This window comes from Hetaerina americana, unplaced genomic scaffold (genome assembly GCF_022747635.1).
Source record: "Hetaerina americana unplaced genomic scaffold, ioHetAmer1.1.p SCAF_715, whole genome shotgun sequence".
NCBI lineage: Eukaryota > Metazoa > Arthropoda > Insecta > Odonata > Calopterygidae > Hetaerina > Hetaerina americana.
Genome location: NW_027287334.1, coordinates 16,725 through 37,500, shown reverse-complemented (window position 1 = coordinate 37,500; position 20,776 = coordinate 16,725). Strand labels below are relative to the sequence as shown.

Below are 20,776 nucleotides of genomic sequence, written 5' to 3'. Positions count from 1 at the left end.
GCTTGCTGAATCATTCCAAATGTCTCCGTAGCACTTTTGCCAAGTTTGAAACAAAATTTCACGCACACACGCTGTTCCTCTAGCTGATTGATTGCTGCCGTTTCACGCGGTGACAAACAGGTAAAGACACGTACCGCTGCTGCTGCGTAAAGACTCGACGTAAACAAACGCATCACCGTACGTTTCAGTCTTTAGATGAGTCAATAGATGGCGTACTGTGCCTCGTTTCGATCCGTTGAACGGCTTGCGCAGAAGAAAATCAGTCCGGTCTTTTTTTGATTACACCTTTTATATTATAATATTTTTCGATAACGTTTGCTCAGCTAATATTTTTAATGCATGCAATACTTCTGCTCTACCACGCAATGCTTTCAGTAATAGTGCACATAACACTTTGTAATGGAAAGGCGGGGACGCTGAAAAGTTAAAAAGTATACTTTTTCTCGAATATCCGTGGCATTTTTTAGTCCGCCAATGTGACCTGCATATTTTAATATGACGTAGTTTTAAATTTTGAACAGTAAATGGTTGTGCGTAGTACTAAGAGTTTAATACCTCGGAAGCATTATTTTTATCATCCACTAAGATAAGATGTCAGCAGTAATACAAGATAGCGAGCACATAAAACAAATTGTAGCACGTATGAAGATCTTTGTGGAATAATAATGAGGAAAGCAGTGTATTTTCTTTAATAAAAATGGAAAATTAAATCCCTGATAGGAATAAAAACGTGAAGAGATAGGGCGAAGAGAGCTTTCCAGTGAAAAATACTTTCATTAGTTATGCCGAATCTCTGATCCTCTCTTAAGGAACCCTCGCCCTGTAGTCGTTTAAAATAAACCAAACATAAATTATACAAAAACAATCTGAGAGAGTTATAATAATTTATTTTTTGGCAAATTTTCTCTGCCTCCCATCTAAATTTTACGTTCCTGATGAAGTGTATTTCGTAGTTTTAATGATAGCATTTCCGTAAATAAATTCAATATAATAATCCCTAAATTTGAAATTTTATCTAATTCAAAACACTTTTGCTAATATCGCAAATATTTTAGGGTACGCTTTTAAACCTATATCGTTATATTCTGACGTTTACGCGCCAGTATTCAGAATCAGTTAAGTCAACAGAAGCAAAAACAATATTTTTACGCTCCACTCATAGAATCAAGTAGGTACATATTGGTTTTGATCACTGGCAAATCCTCCCTCGGTCGGTTCTCTTAAATTTTATATTAGAACTGGTTGCAATTTCACTTTATTGCTCAATGTTTACTCTGTTTTCATTCAGTCCGTGTACCTTTGACCCAAAGATTTTGTCGACTGCCTTCGTGCATAACTCTTAATTTTTTTGTTAGGACCACAATCATGCCAGAGCATTCGAATTCGTTTATCTTATATGTATTGACTTCGTCTCGCTTTGAATGAATAAGTTTAATGAACTTGCAATCCTACAAAAACTCTTTTCTGAAAACTGAGCTCCAAAGTACTCTTTGCAACTAGTTACTTCCATAAGGAGAATCCATTAAAATTATCTAGTATACATTTTCTGGGAATGAGAACCTTAGCATAATGTTGAAATATATAAATCAAACTTAAACCACACCAAAATAATTTCTCTTCTCCCTAATCATGTCTAGGATGTTCTGAGAAACACCTACGAGTAAAATAGTAACATATTTCGCTGAGTGTCTTATTTCATTCCCCATGTTACGTACATAATTGGTTCTTCATCATTACCTGTCTCCGTGCCCCCAAAAATCCAATTTTATTCCTTCTTGTCCGAATAATGCGCAAAACTCTAGTTTCTGTTGCCACCTTTAGCGTCCCTACTCATGCCTCTTGACTTCTCTACTCACATTTTCTGATGTTTTCGAATTTCAACGGCAATCTCTTAACTTTTTCCCCAATTGTAATACTTCGTCACTTGTCATCTTTGTTCATTTTTTCCGGTGCCCTTGTTTTGCCTGTTTCTCGGCATACCCACCTACCAGGCGTCTCTAAACTATGCTAATTTTATCGTCAGATAGTCCCGGCCCCGTATCTATACGATAAGTTTTAGTTAATTAAAAATTAATCGCTTTAATATCTTTAAATTTGTTTTTTTTTCGTCGTAGTAATTAACTTCTGGCATGTAATCCGTTTCTGAAAAAAATCTAGTCTTTTCGACAGTGTTAGACAGCTTAATTGAGACGCTTTTAGGAATGTCATAAGAATAAATTCAGTCAAATGTTACTTAGGAGCGATTTATCAACCAGTGATGAAATTAGACCGTCTCAGTCATCTCCTCTCATTGCCTCCTTAAGCACTTTTAAAGCCCCTTTCCATCACTATAAATCATCCCTTATCTCTCACTCAGCATTCCCCCAAGTCTCGTTATCGCTTCGCCGAATCCTTTAAATAGGATTTCCGGCCGCGGCTCTCGCCGAGCGGCGATGGCTATCGATGGTGAGAGCGGAGTGGCGGAGGTTTAAGCCGCACTCTTGACCACTGACCGGGTGCTAATCGCCCGAACACCGCTCCGCCTCAAACCGACTGCGGGACCTTTGCCCCTCTGCGCCCCCGATTAGAAACGGATTGATAACATATTCGTGACAGCGAATGCTCGGCACGCAAGCGTCTTTGAAAGGGATGATTGCGAAAAACGATTAATCGCCGCAATAGAGTTTAACACCAGTGAAGATTCGAGTCGTTCCGTGGTTTAGGTGTGTTTACGCCCGAAAGGACGTCTTATCTATCAGATACTACACGTTTATCACGAGGCCCTTGTGCCACTCCGTGTTTAATTCTGCTTCGCCTCAATTTGTAAGAAATGTGAGGAAGATTTCAACATCAATTCGACGTGAAAAATCAAATTTATTAAAGATTCACTCCACCAACTTCATTGCCACGAAATATACATGATCAAAACCTTTTAAATTGAGAATATTAGCCAGATCCATTTACTGCGTCTTCAGCATATGGCTGATCTTTGCTGAAAATTATGGATTGCTAACTCCTGCAAATGAAGACCGTACGCTAGATTTTTCCTTATCGTTAGCACAGTCGACATGTTATCCAATAAAGATCTGGTGCTATTAGAGATTTATAATATCATCATGTTGTTAACAGTTAATTATCGAAAACAAATTGACGGATACCGCGTTAGTGTTGGGGGAAAATAACCTTTTCCAGTAATTTTTTATTGTTTGTTATATTGAGAAACCATTTTTGATTTCGCTCATTATGATAATGTATTTACGTAGATTACTGAAAAAACAAGAGAGTGTGCCATAGAATAAATTATCTGCTACCAACTCAATATAAAACTGGAGATAATCCACCAAATAACGTATTATTGGTGAGTGGAATCCAAATTCAGGAAAAGATTTACCGAATAACAGGAAGAACACCATGCTGTGCGTTTCATGTATCGTGTATGCGTGTGCCCTTGCGGCGGCTTGCGGGGTATTATGTAGATGTAGATGTGTTTCCCTCCATGAACACCCGCAATTACCAATGTCCTCTAACTACTCGTTTACCTTGTCGACCTATTCCTCCCTTTGATTGTTCGTTGGCATGTATACTTGAACATTAAACAAGTTCCTTTGTTCAGCTTTTACTTCTATTAATCATATTCTATCAGTAATTTTCTCTATGTTTACTGCGCTTTTTACATTATTGTTTTAAATTATTGCCACTTTATGCTGGATCTCTAATTCATAAACTATATATTGCTCTCTAACTATCGCCCTGGTTGACCCCGCAATCCTTATATCTCACATTACACAGCCATAAAACATCTATATTTCCTCTTTCCATCTCTCGCTCTGAATTCTCTAATTTTCCTGTTCTCAAAATTGTTTTAACATCCCAAGTTCTCATAAGTATTGCGTCTCTCATCTTTGTCTTTTGTGCTGCAGCAGTCGTTTTCCCTTTGCTGTGATTTTGTGAAATTACTGCGGAAGCCTTGCCACTTTCGCTGCTGGGCCTCATAGAAGGACGCGTGAAGTCAAAATTTGAGCCTTTCTTCCTTTTCAGGTACATTCCGTAATATTTCTGGCTTTTTTTTCTCTGGCGCGGAAACATGGTAGTCATTGAATCAAGATGGTAGGTGTAGGTTGAAGGATATTTTGAGAAGAATCGTTTGCTGACATTTTATTAGAAATGGATACTCCGTATTTTTGGATTTATTAGAATGGCTATGGAGAAGTGCTGCGGAATGGAAGGAATTTGGTTGATCATCTAAGAGGAGATTTAATATTGAATCGGCAAATGCTGTCCTTAGAGAATTCGGCGTGCAGGGGACCATAAGTGAAAATGGCGATGGAAGAAATTTGTCAATAATTTTAAATCGGACCTTACGCGGCCAAAATTAGGATGAATATTGTCTGATGACACTTTAATCAAAATAAGAGGATATAAGACGTATGATTATAATCCGTTTGAACAAAAATGATTTAGGAAAGAGCATATTGAAATAAAATCCACATAAGTGAAGGTAAAATTTGAAAATATAAATTTGAGATACTTTGATTTTAGATTAGCATGGTGATCCAGAAAATTTAAGGCTTTACGTTGAAGACCGCTGAAGACTATGGAAGTAGTACAGAGAGGTAGAGTCGACCTAATAAATTATCAATGGCCGAGTAAGCAATTTCAACTGTTGCGAATCTTCAATTCAAAAAAATATCGTGATGAATAACACATCCATTCATCCAAAAAAAATACATGAGTGCCAACCAAAAAAGATCTCATAACACTCTATGCTGTTTGTTTGCTGTTATTTCAGTTCAGGTTGAATTTTATGGAAGTGATATTAAACATATCGAATCGAAATTAAAGTTGGCGCAAAGTTTTGGATTTTTTTTTTAATGACAAGATAGTTAAGCCGTCTTATCTCCGCGCGGGAAACTTGAAAGGGTTCTAATCGGCTTTCGAGGGAAGTAAATAAGCGAGAGCTTTCGCTTCCCACGAGGGGCACTACCGAGAGTGCAAACCCCGCGGAGACGAAGTGCTGGGCAGACGCATTAAATCCTCCCGTATGACCGCATGATTTATCTCAACCCTTTCGGGCCCCAAACGAACCGCACAACCGAACCCACTTCCTTATCTGCAGCGGTGGTCGAGTGGCTCGGGCAATCGGCTTTCGGGGCTTGAAATATGCGCTCTTCCTCCCGGGTCATGCTTGCGGCTCCAAAACGGCTATTGTTTCCGAACGACATGCCAAAGTGGATCTCTGCAGTCCCATTCCGAACGCCGGGGAATCTTATCTCGGGCTTCTGTTTCTCCTCCGCCGCCGTCTCCAGCATGAATTGCATTGCTTTGTTTTGATTGGTGGGATGACCCACACTTTCTTGCGAATATTCATCTTGGAGAGACGTCCAGTTAGTCATTTTGGAGGACTAACTTTGGTTCAATAAAGAAACCTTTTCCCATGAATGTGACCAGGATGATACGTAAACCTAAGGAGAGTAACGTACCATGTGAACGAGATTATTAAATAAATCTGATTTCAGTTTCTTGAGAACATTTTTCGTTTTTGAGTGGGTCTATAATCAGAAAATGAAGAAAAAAAATGAATGGGCGGAATAACCAATGAATAGAGAAGCTTATGGAGAACTCCTGAAATAATGGGAGGTAGCCTATGTAAATATACCGTGAGGCATAAATAGCTTCCTGGAGACTATGGCTGAAAGAAATATGAAGTGGAAGGATTTCTGAGGAAGATGAACTGTAAGAAGCAAGTTGCGTAAAACCGAAGTCGGAGTTTAAGTTAGGTTGAGATCAATCGTTTATACATATTCCATCTGTCCCTGCCCCTCATTATCTTTCTTTCGACGTATCAAAATTGCAAATGTTTCATGTTAATATCACTTCTCTGGATTCGATTAGACATTAGCATAAACTCCTTCCCCTCTTCATATTTATAACCGGATCGAACACTGCTCCCATTGACAATTCCTTTTGCCAAATGATATATGACCCACTAGAGTGATAATGGAGTGTAAAACTCTTTCCGCAAATCAAGAGAAATGCCCATTTTTCAATGTTACTACCGACCCAGTTGACGTTCTTTCAATTTCAGTTCTAGAAAACGGATATTTTCTTAATGAATATATTTGTTAATCATGGTGAAAGTAAATAAAATGCTATCAAACAGACTAGATACACCAACATCATCATTTTCCCCTTTTCAATATTAAATATTTCCATATTTGATTAATCTATGACAGATTGTTTGTAAAGTTTATTTTATAGTTTTCCAAAAACCTCTGTTTTTGTAAAATAATTTTAGAATTCTTCAAAGAATAGCTTCCATGTTTTAAACACCTATGCCTTTTTAATTTATAGCATCCTTACATCATTTAATAATCAAAGCGATCCGTTTCAATGCGTACCATTGACTTAAAACAATATTGTTCATGATAGTAAACATTCGAATTCCGAAAATGCTGAATACAAACGGGGAAATATAAAAACAATTATAATTTTTATTGATTATAAAGCTAAAATCCAGATTAAATTATTGTTTTTCATTTACACATAATGAAATTTTATTTCAGGAATCTATTTTTTGTGACATATTAGCAATTGTGTATTTTATAAAAACATATAGTTGGTATTTCTGATGCTAAGTTTAGTTGGCTATTGACATAACTAATTCAGATGAAGCTTTTAAGAATTTCTATGACGGCCTGATTACACTATTTAAGCCTTCAGTTGTACTAGATAACCTGAGTCTCAAAATATTATACCCGGGGGTTATAGCATGACTCTTTTTTTCTCCTATACGTACGAGCCATTGCAGGTCGTGATAGGGTATAGCGCTACAAAGCCTTTTGGGTCCGTATTGGTCCCGTGGTTGCTCCTTTTAAGAAACGGCCTCATCACAATTTTGCCGTGGCTGCTGCCTCCGATATCTTATCGGTGGGATCTCCCCCGAATATCAAAACACCGCGCCGTCGGGAGTAGCATCGGGGTGCGGCGATATCACGCACACCACCCCACATGCATGTCGTGCATTAATGGTCGGAGCACCACCTGACGCGGATAGCATTAATCTCATGGCCGATATTTCTGGCTGCACCGTGGTTGCCTTCGGGCACCCGGAGAGACCCCACCGAGGCCGGTGGCGTTGATTCCATCGACGAAACCGACTGATATCGACCTCCCCAACCACTTCCTTCCTCTGGATCGAGAATCACTTGGGAGCGTCTGGCGAAATACGGCATCACTCGGGAATCGATTGGTCGTTTAGAGCTATCGTCCGTTATTGTCTTCTCTGGCATCTTCGTGCTACTCGCACGTTGTGTAACCGAGTCCCTTTCCCCAGGCCAGTATATATATATATATATATATATATATATATATATATATATATATATATATATATATATATATATATATATATATATATATATATATATATATATACAGGGTTAGTCCGGAAAATAAGTGTACTGATTTTTTCCCGCCGCTACAGGCGCGCCCAGCACCGCTCTGACGAGCTGCGATTGGAGGGGGGTGTGTTGGCAAGCGACGCTGAAAAAGGCAGTCGGCCCTGAGCTGTGGTGTTGTGAGGAGCTTTGTTAACGCGAACCTCCACGCTCGACCCACGTCATGGAACGCGATGCCGAAGTTTTTGGAGCATCGTTATTCCATCAAATTTGCGGTAAAGCTTGGGAAATCGTCTACCGAAACTGTCGGTATGATTAACCAGGCTTACGGGGAGTCAGCCATGTCCAGAAACATGATCTTTCGGTGGAACAAGATGTTCGTGGAGGGCAGAGAAGAGGTCGACGACGAACCACGGCCTGGACGCCCATCAACGACACTCACCGACGAAAATGTGCGAAAAGTTCGCGATGTACTGAACTCTGATCGTCGTCTTAGTGTTCGGATGATAGCAGAGCAGTGTAATGTGCCAAAACAATAGTGCACGAGTCGCCCGCGTCCGGCCAGCACTCAGAAACATCTGGCGGCTGCATCACGACAAGGCGCCGTCTCAAACCGCGCTTGTCGTGTCGGACTTCTTGGCCAAGCGCGGCGTGGCAACGCTGCCGCACCCGCCCTACAGCCCGGACTTGGCACCACCGGACTTCTTTCTGTTCCCGAAGATAAAGGGGAGTTTTAAAGGAACGCGATACGGGACTTTGGACGCAGTCAAAGAGGCCGTGACGACGTGTCTTCGGAAGGTTCCCGATGATGACTTCGCGGGAGCGTTCCAGGAATGGGAACGCGGCTGGAACAAGTGTATCGACTCACAAGGGTCCTATTTTGAGGAATATTAGCTTAAGATATGTAAAAGTGTAAAAAATTTTTTTTCCTGAGCTCAGTACACTTATTTTCCGGACGAACCCTGTATATATATATATATATATATATATATATATATATATATATATATATATAATTCCCTCCCCGGACTACAACCTTGAAGTGGTGGAAGGGCTTGTGCGTTCCGATGACCCCTAGAGCTGTGCTGGCGGGTAATAAAAATTGCTCCTGGTAGGGTCACCCATGCCAGATAGGTCGAAGGTTAGGAGCCAGACAAAAGGCAGTCCACGCAGCGTCTGTTCCTCAGTGAGGTGGCTGCAATGGCGTCTGACCCCAGTGGGGCGGCCTGTGAGTGATGATGTCACGTTAAAAACACTATTGAGGAAGGCAATGGGAAACCACCTCAATTATCATTCCCAAGAAAAAATATGATGGACAATAGAGATATTTTGATTCCTGGCAACCACGGGGCTCGGCCCAATCGGCCGTGTGTCGTGCCCGGCAGCGGGGGAGGCAAGGCTTCCGCGGTCGTCATCCCACGAAACCCTTGCAAGGGAAAACCAGCAGCAGCAGGACAGAAGACGCAGGAGAAGAAGACCAAATTAGTTAGAATAGGAACGTGGAATGTTAGGACAATGATGAGGACAGGAAAATTAGGGAATATAAAGCGAGAGATGGAAAGGGGAAATATAGATATTTTAGGTCTATGCGAGGTGAGATGGAAAGATAGCGGGGATTACTGGAGTGATGAGTATAGAATAATATACAGCGGTGGGGACGAGAGCCAACGAGGGGTTGCCATAGTATTAAATGAAGAGGTAGGAAGAAGCGTAGTCAACATAGCAGGTAACGGATACCCGTTACCTGCTACACACGTAGCAGGTAACGGGTAGAATACTACTAGTGGAGATAAAAGCAGAACCGACGAACTTAGTTATTATTCAGGTATACATGCCACCGAGCAACCATAAGGAAGAAGAGGTCGATAGGATATACGATCAGTTAGAGGACATGATCGCGTGTGTTCCTGCAGGGAAACAGTTGATAGTGATGGAGGATTGAATGCGACGGTAGGCGAAGGAAGAGATGGTGATGAGGTGGGGGACTACGGTTTAGGCACGAGGAATGACCGCGGGGAGAAAGCAGTTGAGTTCTGCAGGAGACAGCGGTTAGTCATCACCAACACTTGGTTTAGACACCACAAAAGACGCAGGTACACATGGAAAATGCCAGGTGACTCAGGAAGATATCAGCTAGATTATATCCTGGTTAGATACAGGTTTAGGAACAGTGTTATAAATTCCCACAGCTTCCCGGGAGCGGATGCGGACTCAGACCACAATTTAGTTGTTATGAAATGGAGCGTACGTTTCAAAAAGATAAGGCATGGGCGGCGAGTTAGAAAATGGAATGTAGAAGAATTAAATGGGTTGAAAAGGAAGGAATACAAACAGGCGGTAGAGAAAATCATGGAGGATTGTAAAGGGCTTAGTACTATCGAAGAAAAATGGGAAATGATCAAGAAAGGGTTGTCTAAAGCCTCAAAAGACACTATTGGAACCGTTAACGCTAAAAGGACTAGGAAACCATGGATCACGGATGAGATGATTACAAAGGAGAATGAGCGGCGAAAATGGAAGAATATAATAAATATCGAATTAGGCAAAATGAAGTACAAAAAATTGAACAATACATTGAGGCGGGCAACAAATAAAGTAAAAGAAGCATGGTGGAAGACGCAGTGCGAGGATATGGAAAGTCTGCAGAGGAAGGGTGAAATCGGTGCGCTGTACAGCAAAGTTAAATCGTTATCGGGAATAAAGGAAGGAAGAGCTATGCTAACAGTTAGAGATAAGGCGGGTAAGATAATAGTTGACGCAGGATAGATCCAAGAGAGATGGAAGGAGTATATAGAAGAACTGTATAGTAAAGAACTCAGACCAACAAAGTTAGACATTGAAAAAGAAAATGACGTAGAGGGAGACAGCTTAGGTCCAGGCATACTAGACAATGAGATAGAAAGGGCATTAAGGGAGATGAAACTAAATAAGGCCGTGGGGGTAGATAACATTCCCGTGGAACTTTTAAAATACTTAGGAAAATGTGGGAGGAGGAGGCTATATGGGCTGATCCGTAGTATTTATGAGGAGGGAATCTGGCCGGAAGACTTTGTGAGATCAGTTTTAGTTCCTATTCCGAAAAAGGTAAAGGGCACGTCATGTGAGGACTATAGGACAATTAGTTTGATATCCCACGCAGCTAAAGTTGTTCTCAGGATCATAAACAAAAGGATAGAGAGTAGGAAAAATGATTACTTAGGGGATGATCAGTTTGGGTTTAGGAAGGGGAGAGGTACGCGTGATGCCATTGCAGTAATGAGATTATTAATCGAGAGGAATATAGAACACAACCAGGAGGTATTTTCCTGTTTCGTAGATTTCGATAAAGCGTTTGATAGAGTAAATTGGGAAAAAATAATGAGTATATTGCAGAAAATAGGAATAGATTGGAGGGAAAGGAGGCTAATCCGCAACCTGTACTTGTCTCAGACTACTCAGGTGCGGGTGGGAAACGGGGAGGCAGGATTGGCAGTGTTAGCAAGGGGTGTAAGGCAGGGTTGCCCATTATCACCGTTGCTGTTCAACCTGTATGCAGAGGAAATGATGAAAGAGGCATGGGAAGAACTCGAGGTAGGAATGAAAGTGGGCGGGGAATTCGTAAAATCAGTTAGGTTTGCTGATGACCAAGCTTTAGTTTGTCAGTCAGCCAAGGGGCTGCAAGCATTGCTGAGTGAATTGGAAAGTCAGTGCGACAGGTATGGGATGAGAATCAATATTAATAAAACAAAGTTTATGCGATTTTATAGAAAGAAAAAGGCTAGGCTTAGCATTAAAGTAGGAGGGCAAAAACTAGAGCAGGTAGAACAGTTTACGTATCTCGGTAGTGTTTTGGACCAACACGGTCAAAGTAGTAGGGACGTAAGGAGAAGAATTGCGCTAGGCAAAGAGACTTTCACAAGGAGGAGGGAGTTGATGACAGGGACTTTGAGTAAGGATGTTAAGAAAAGACTCGTAAAAACTTTGATATGGAGCGTAGCTATGTACGGTGCGGAAACGTGTTCATTGAAGCAGGAGGATAGATGTAGATTGGAGGCTTTTGAAATGTGGGTGTGGAGAAGAATGGAGAAGGTGAAATGGACCGAGAGGAAAACAAATGAGGAAGTACTTGGTATGGTGGGGGAAGATAGATATATATATATATATATATATATATATATATATATATATATATATGTATATATATATATATATATATACATATATATATATATATATATATAATTATGTATATAAAATTCTATTTATTATTCCTGAGAGAATCGTCTGGTATCGTAATTAGAATTTGCGATACGAAAATTTTCCAGTCTTACTTAGATTACTAGTGCGCTGTTCGACGAGCGAAGATAAAAAATGGAGGGCAAATGAATGGAAAAAGTGGGATATTTCCTGGATTTGATAAACACTAGCGGTTTTTGTTGAGGTAGCATCTGAGGGTGGGGCAATTTTCCGGGCAACTGCAACAAGCACATTTCCTTAACCCATTAACGGCTTCTTTGTCCCATTCTCACGATGGGAGTTAAGTTCTACGTACAAAATAAATTTTATAAATGTATATGCCTGATTTTTCTATACATTAGCTATGGAAATATTTTGGTCAGGCTGTTGAACGATACATGGAAAATATGGAACGGATGATTTCTGGAGCGGGATCCCGTGATGCTGGGGTTGGAACATGTAGGTCAGAACGAAATCCCACAACAAACAAATGTAATCCTAGTATAAATCCTACTCTCTAAGGTAACGCGTATTATTTTAATAAATTACCCTCCCATCATTCTGGTTATTTAGTCGCGTATTTGTTTGATTGAATCGTTTCATGCTGAAAGATACACCAGAGTTTTCACCTTTAGTCGTAACTTAACCCACCAAAAAGGAAATAAAACTAAGTTTACCCTCATATGAATGCGTAGTCTGCGCAATAAATGCGCGAACTGGTGCAACCTGGCGGCCATGACGCGGACTATAGCCCCACCCACTAGCGGCGCTAGTTTCCTGAGACCCAATGAGCCGTCCGTTCTGGGCGGATCGTCGAGCTGTGCGTATGGTGCCAGTTATGTTAGTTTCTATTGTCTTTGTTTTTACTCTTTGTCGGAAATGGAAATTGAAAAAATCACGGAGTATCGAATAAACCTTAGGTTTGATGGTGAAGTGCGGTAAAGGTTATCAAGAAGTTGCTGAAATGTTGACAGCTGTTTTTGGTGATAATCCTCTGTACAAAACTTCCGTGTTCAAGTAGATTAAGCGTTTTTAAGATGGCCGACAAGACGCCACGGATGATGCAAGGCAGGGACGAACCTCAACCACCTGTGTTGACGACAACATTGATCGTGTGCGGTCCCTTGTCCATACCAATCGTCGAAAAACTGCCCGAATGATAGCTGATTAACTGAATTTGGGAAAATCTCAAGTGCACACTATTTTAACCGAACATGATGGACGGATCCTTCAGCATGACAATACACCTGCACATTCAGCATTGATTTTTTGCCAGTTTCTGTCAAAAATTCAATCACCATCCTTGATCATCCTTATTCACCAGTTCTCGCCCCCAGCGACGTTTTTCTAATCCCAAAATGCAAAAATGTGATGAGGGGACATCAGTGGGAAGGGTTGGACCTAATAAAGCAAGAAACCACGAGAACACTAAAAAGCCTGACTGCCGAGAATTCCCAAGGGTGTTTAAAACACCGGAAGAGAAGAAGGAATAAGTGCATAGCAACGAATGGAGATTACTTTGAAGGGGACAAAATCGATGTAGACTATTGTTTGCAAAATAAAGTTTTTATGGCCCCAGTTCTTGTATTAGTATGACAATGTAGTATTACCCTGCCTTAAGCCACATTGATATATGACGAATAAATGACCAATATCTCATTTGATTCGTCATTTTAATGTAAAATAACGAATAAACCTAACCAGTATTATTTTTTTTATACAGTTGGATTATAATTGTGAATATTTGTTAATGTTGAGAGGAAAAGAATTCCTAGCTGATGGCTATTGTGTATTTTCTTTTTTATGATTTGAATTTTATAGGGTTTGCAATATTCCTTGGTTTTCCGTTTGAAATGCGTTTAATTTTTTTTACGAGGCTAAGCCTTATGTTAATGTTATTATCCTAACATTTTTCCGTAAAATTTTACTAATGATTCTCCATCAAATTATATTTTATCATATCTGATGTGAAGGAATCCTTTGGGGTTCCATACATTTTCTTTAACTCAGCAATATCTCCTTGCCCTGTTTGCCAACGAGGCTTAATATTGTTCAATATGGTGTCCAATATTCGAATTAGTGCTCTTCTTAAAATTTTCATACGAGGTCCATGGTGGGAGAGAAGCACTTAGTTTTGCCTCAGTTCTAAATTGCAGTGGCCTACCGTTTCCCAGTTTAGGCCCCATTCGACGAAATGCCTCTTTCAATGTACGTTTTATCCAAAGCAGTGGTCAATTAACGGCCAAACTCCACTTTTAAACTTTCCCTTGCTCCAAAATAGGCCCGATTTACTTCGGATCGATGGTCCGTGGACTATTCGAGTAAAATTAAGTCCCGGTAACCAGTGCGCAACCCTATGGCTAGGATTTACCCCGGTAATTATGTTCTACATTTATTTAAAATGAATGAAGTTTGCTGAAATTTACTTGAAATTGTATAAATTAATCAGTTTGAGTCGACAAGTGTATTGCATATTGAACCATTTTTCTTAACTAGGTAATGAATTAAGCCTTGTAATTTTGAGTAATGATTCTCTGTTCTCATTTCCGTAATTATATTTTATAATATTGTTTCAACTAAATAGAGTTACGTATTAATTGAATACTTCCATTATATTTACTTATTTGAGTAATTACTTTGATATTTAGAGCTTTGATTGAATTAACATGGATAATAGATTCCGTTTGATAGAGATTTACATAACGGATTCAATCTATATTTTTTTATTTGAGTTGAAATTTGATGGCTTCATTTGTATTAATAAATCCATTCCTGGCAAAGGATTTTAATTTCATTAGTCCATTGAATCAAGATTAAAGAATTGAAAAAAAGCCAGTGCGTATGCATACGTTCGTGTATACAATTTGAAATAGAGGCCTCACTGTTTTCTCTCTAATTAATTTTCTAATTTAAAAGTTATGAAACACGCAATTGTGAAATCAGGTAACTATAAATGACATTGTACTGACTATCTTATTTCGCCTTAGGTAATTTATTTTATCGTTACTACTAATGGAACTGCTTTGACGAATATGATTAAAATAACAATGAATAATAACAGTATATAGCATTATAATACATAAATCGCCCAAGGTAAATTAAAATATGGATAAAAAGTAAGCGGAAGGGACTTAGGTGAATATTTCATATGCAGCATAAAATGTCTCTCTCTTGTGCTTCGATTTACAACGTAGTAAAATTCATTTCCCAATTATAGGTACTTACAATTCATGCGCTTCATTTTGATTGCAAAATGTCACGCCCAGTTTATGAGGTTCTTTTGAAATTGAGCGTGACATGGCAGGCTTAAAAGCAATTGTGTCTAAAATGGATTCAAACGCTGATATTATTTCTTGGAAAGCCTTTTTCAAGTCGGTTAAGTGTTAACGTGAGAAACTTTAGAACAGCGAATCTTACAAAGATAATGGATAATAATATAGTATGTGTTAAATTTCTCCGGGCCGTTTCAGTTCCCTTTACTTTCCCGTGCTGCCAGCTTCCAATCGTCCAACTAAGCAGTCGGTCGCTCACTGCTTTCTTCCTCTTAGTGAGCCGTTGATGCATGGGGAAAGTTGGGAGGGGGTCCGTTGCTTCTAATATGGCCTTCGGGGTAGTGCCCCGGGAGCGTGCACATGGGAGAGGGAGACGTCGCCGTAGGCTCGAGGGCCGCATCAGCGGGTAGGCCTCGCATAACAAGGGCCGTGGGAGTGTCTTGGTTATCCTGTAACAAACACACTATGCTTACAATGCATTATTTTGGACTATTGAAAGTTTCTTAAAAAATTAAGAAAAGAAAGTGGTATGGTAAAGCAAAGAAAATTTATTCATCATTTGTTTGTTCCTACAGCGAATAGTATGCGAAAAAGTTAGATCTGTTTTAAAAAATTGATTCAGGTATTGAAAAAAAGAAAGTGAGTACAGCAGCTGATCGATTCGCGAAAAGTTGACGCTATCGATCAGATAGCGGCCACCAATTGCCAAATGCTGAATTTGGAATGGCAATCGTTTGAGTCTCAATCAGTAGGACTCATAAATGGATTAAACTTTGTAGAAAGTATCATTCGCGTTAAATAACTCGCAGTATCAAGTCAATAAATAATTCAACTCCCATATCGCGTCGGAATTTCACACAATAAGGGTAAAAACTTAAATGCGTTTCACTCACAAGGGTTATTTCTCTCACAATTCTTGGGTATAGCAATGGAAAAGGGAAATATTATCAGATAAATATCCATTCAAACTTTACCGAATTTCTTGCCCTGCTTTGCTTGATCTTGTCCTAACCTGCCCTGCCGCAAACCTTTCCATTGATTACTGAGTATTGCGGGGACAATATTTGGAAGCATTAGTTAATTGGGGCTGTTTCTAAATTCATACCACGATGTACGCTTCGCTAAAATTTGTACTATTTGTTTTACAAATTAATCCTAGGCATTCATAGCAGTCAAACTTCCACGTGCTTAATGAAATTAAGAATACAAAGTAACTTTCCACTGTTCTTTATTAGCGTACAACCGGTTTCAACGCTCAAGCGTCATCATCAGGTACCTTGAGGCGCTTGAGCGTTGAAACCGGTTGTACGCTAATAAAGAACAGTGGAAAGTTACTTTGTATTCTTAATTTCATTAACATGAATTTCCACAAGGTTGAGCCAGAAACAATTGAATTCCACGTGCTTATTTGGAAAATCTTAATTTATGCTTGCTTTATATATGTATGGGAAAAAAGAATTTTGATGAGTAAATGAATCATACAAAATTGATATGCCCACGAGGATTAAATGACCAAATTCCAAGTATAAGGTATGCTAATTGTTCCAACCTGGACCAAAACGTGGGGGTGTATTTGTTTTTTCTCTTTGTTTCCATTAAAATGGATTAAATGTATTCTGCTGTTGCTAAAAGTTTTATTGTAATGTTATGTTGGTTGAATGTGAAGTTTGATTCCGCACTAATAATAAGTGGTATACAGGTATATTATGATATACGGGAAGTACGCGTGTGCCTTAGCAGTAATGAGATCACTAATGGAAAGAAATAGGGAGTACAAAGGATGTATATGTTTGCTTCGTAGATTTGGAGAAGGCATTTGATTGAGTAAATTTAGTAGAATTAATGAATGCATTACAAAAGATAGGAAAATGAGAGACTTATAAAGAATCTTCAAACGTATCAGACTGCTCAGGTGCGAGTGGCGAATTAAGATTCGGGATGGACAGTGTTAGGAAAAAGAGTAAGACGGGTGTCTATCATTACCTGTACTTTTCAACGTACAGGTATATATAGAAAAAATGGTAATGAGAAGAGCTGCAAGTAGGAATGAAAATCGGTGGTCCATTCATAAATTCAGTTTGGTGTGCGGGTGGCCAAACTTTAGTCAGCCAGCCTAGGAGTTAGTCATTTCTAAGCACAGTAACAAACATTGTGATAGGTATGAGTAGATACTCAACGTTAGGAAGAAAAGGTTATAGGATTTTCGAGAAAGAGGAAAGCTAAATTAAATATTAAAATAGAATTACCTGAGCCATAGCAGATGAAGCAGTTAACCTATCTCAGAAATGGAATGAAAATAGATGAGAGTGTGTGCGGAAATGGAAAACAGTTCATTGTAGGGTTATGTGCCTGGTTTTGTCTTATTATGCGAGGCTAAGAAATGTAGGTGAGTACCAAAACCTACCTTAATTCGAAGACTACCGGATAAGAAGTTTTTTCTTTCATTAGAACCTCAAGGTTTATATTAGTAATTGTATCATTCTCTCCGCATCAAAACGTTTCAGAAGTGGCGTCGATAAAACTTCAATTGCAAAAATTATATTTTTAGCCCACATCAGTACACTGTGTGCCAGATAGGAGGTCCCGGAAAATCGTTGCTTTTCATCAGAAACTGAAGGGCTAATATTGGGAAATTGCGAGAACATATTCTCCATTTTGACGCATGAGAACTATGGCTGACGTAACAGACGTATGATATTTTTTATTATTTATAAAACTTATTAATTGAAATACGGGCATAAAGACATTGTTAGGTAGCACATGTGTCCTAAGAATCGTTATTGATTTCACACCCAACAATACCAAAAACGATGTTTGAAAAATCAATCATTTACATAGTTTCATAATGTCAAACTAAATGATTACATGGGTAATCAATAAAAGTCACTGTCCAGTCAAATGTAATACAGCATGTGGCCCAGAATTTCACCGCGTCCAACATTACGCACTGTCCAACATCACTTTCCGACCAAAATCACTCTGACCATCATCACACCCCGTCCAAAATGCGTCCTTCAACATCACATCTTGTCCAAAATCACTCGCCGTCAAGCATCACATACACACCAATATCTCACACAGGCTTTAAAAAGATTATCACCCGGTCCTTCACCTATCACCTCTTGGTAACTCGATGGAAAGGTCTCATACTCTCCGACTCTCCAAGGAGTTAATTTCATTTCACAATACTTCTATTAAAAAATTTTCTTTTTTTTATTGTTTTAAATGTTCCATTTTTTTAACTATGCTCGTTTTTCCCTTGAAATTTGGTTGTTCTATTTCCTATCTTAAAACTTGTGATTGAAATACCAATATGCAAGTGCAGGAAAATAAAAAAAATGTGTCCATCACATCTCCACTTCCTTTGGTTCTTTATGAAAGTGAACGATTGGTGATGTGTTAAGGGCCAAAGAGGTGCGTGGTTGGCGAAAGGAGAAATAAAACCATTGAACCATTTGCATTCTCTTCTGTCCACAGATAATCAGCTACGACTCCCCGCGGGGCGGCGTCAGTGTGATCACCGAGAAGGGAGAGACGACCACGAGTTTCTTGCTCATACAGAAGGCGAAGCCATCGGACTCCGGTCGGTACACGTGCAATCCATCCAACGCGCAAGCGAAAAGCATCACGGTCCACGTTTTAAACGGTGAGTTCAGAGTGGACTCGATTCATTTAGAAGTAGAAGACCTTGGTATTAAATTTCCGGATCTTACATTGAGCGTGTGGTTGAAGGAGGTAACTAGGCAATACGTCTGTGGAACACATATCAATTATAGTTTCCTCTACGGTTTCTCAGTCTCACTCCCTGAAGCAAGTCACCGGACCGTGTACCAACCACTTTTGGGACTTTACTCTTATATGGCTCCCTTTATTATCGGAAATATGACTAGTCCCTTTTCAAATATTTTTTGAAAGGTCACCAGATATATTTTACTTAGTCTTATTGGAATAACCGAAGAAACTCATTTTATTACCCATTGTTGAAAATAAGTCTCAGGAAAAGGTATCAATATTATGGAAAATCACTTCTTTCACATTAAAAAAAAGTTTTCTAATCAAAGGAGTGTTTTCATAATTAGCAATATTATTATGGATAATTTGACTCCCCTTCAATGAATCTTTAAATCACTGAAAAAACTTGGAAAAATAATTTTTCCCTCTAGTTTAAACTCTTGTGTGTGCGTCCATTTATTTGATATGAAAAACAACTTGCAGTAACAAGCGTTGAATACTTGTTCGGTTCCCCAGAAAGAATTATGATGTATACTTTTCTTACGCGCACTATTAACTGCTACGCAAATCCCAAGTGTATAACCATATTACCAGTGCAATAATAATCCTTAATAAAGTAATCGATGGCATATTTAGTATATACGAGGGTCATCCGGAAAGTAGTACCCGTTCGTGAAATAAAGACACAAAAGTAAATATTAACAAACATAAAAAATTTTATTTGAAAGAGGATACTTTAAACTACTTCTCAACATAATCTCCAAGCAAATTAAGGCATTTGTCATAACGTGTGACAAGTTTCTGTATTCCTGCTGCATAGTCCTTCGCCGCCAGCTCATTGAGATACAGGGTCACTCCTTCTTTAAGTTCTTCATCGCTGTCAAATCTTTTTCCTGCCAAAAAGTCTTTAAGCTTTGTGAAGAGATGAAAATCTGAAGGGGCCAAGTCCGGGCTATACGGTGGATGGTCGAAAGTTTCCCATTTGAATTGCTGCAAAAGTTTTTGTGTTATCCCAGCTGCATGAGGCCTGGCATTGTCATGAACGAGAATGACACCAGTAGACAATAGACCTCGCCGCCGATTTTGTATTGCCCGCCGTAATTTCTTTAATGTTTCACAATACGCATTGGCATTAATAGTGTCTCCACGGGCCATAAAATCAATAAGCAATACACCTCGTCGATCCCAGAAAATGGTTGCCATGAGTTTCCTGGTGGACAGAACTGTCTTGAATTTTTTTGGTTTGTTTGGTGAATGAGCATGATGCCACTCCATTGACTGTCGTTTACTCTCAGGTGATGCATAACAAACCCATGTTTCATCACCAGTAATTATGCGAGTCAAGAAAGAGTCTCCTTCATCAGAATAACGTCCCAAAAACGTCAGTGCTGCAGCCATACGCTTGGTTTTGTGCTCATCTGTAAGCTTGCGAGGGACCCATCTTGCACAAATTTTTGCATAATGCAGATGGTGTTTAACAATTTCATGAACAATTGTTCGAGAAACATTGGGAAAATGCTCACAGATGTCATCAATTGTGACGCGCCGATCGTTCCTCACGAATTCGTCAACTGAGCTCACCAGTTGGTCTGTAATGACAGACGGTCTCTCCGAACGCTCATCGTCGTGTGTGTTCCCCCTCCCCATGTTGAAGTTGCGACACCACCGCCGAACAGACGACTCGTCCATTACATTGTCTCCATACACCTCCTTTAATTGGCGATGAATATCACATGGGCGAACGTTTCTTGCATTGAGGAATTTAATCACTGCCCTCACTTCACAACTGGCGGCGTTCTCAATTTTTTTAAACATTGTAAACAATCACAGAAACAACACAGGCAATGCTAGCGTCACGCAACTTGGCTCAGAGAAGGCAGACAAGCCACTGAAGCTATCTGACCTCGTCCAGCGGCTACTCGCGTCGTCAGCACTTCATGCGGCACGAACGGGTACTACTTTCCGGATGACCCTCGTATATATGTGTATACATATTTATATGGTATTAATAGTGGTTGCCATTTACATTATATTTTTTATAAACACATATGTGTACATATATATATATATATAATTATATATATATATATATATAATAAAAAGGTAAAGGCCACGTCATGTGAAGACTATGAGGACTATAGGGCAATTAGTTTGATATCCCACGCAGCTGAAGTTGTTCCC

The 20,776-nt window shown here is 39.4% G+C and overlaps 1 protein-coding gene across 1 annotated transcript in view; it reads left to right on the top strand.

Moving 5' to 3' along the window:
- Positions 1 to 20,776, top strand: part of LOC139697294 (uncharacterized) — a 46,524-nt gene that overhangs the window by 13,744 nt on the left and 12,004 nt on the right. Inside the window, exon 3 of the mRNA XM_071595954.1 lies at positions 18,341 to 18,509. Coding sequence (XP_071452055.1) covers positions 18,341 to 18,509 — 169 coding nt within the window. The remainder of the gene's footprint in view (positions 1 to 18,340; positions 18,510 to 20,776) is intronic.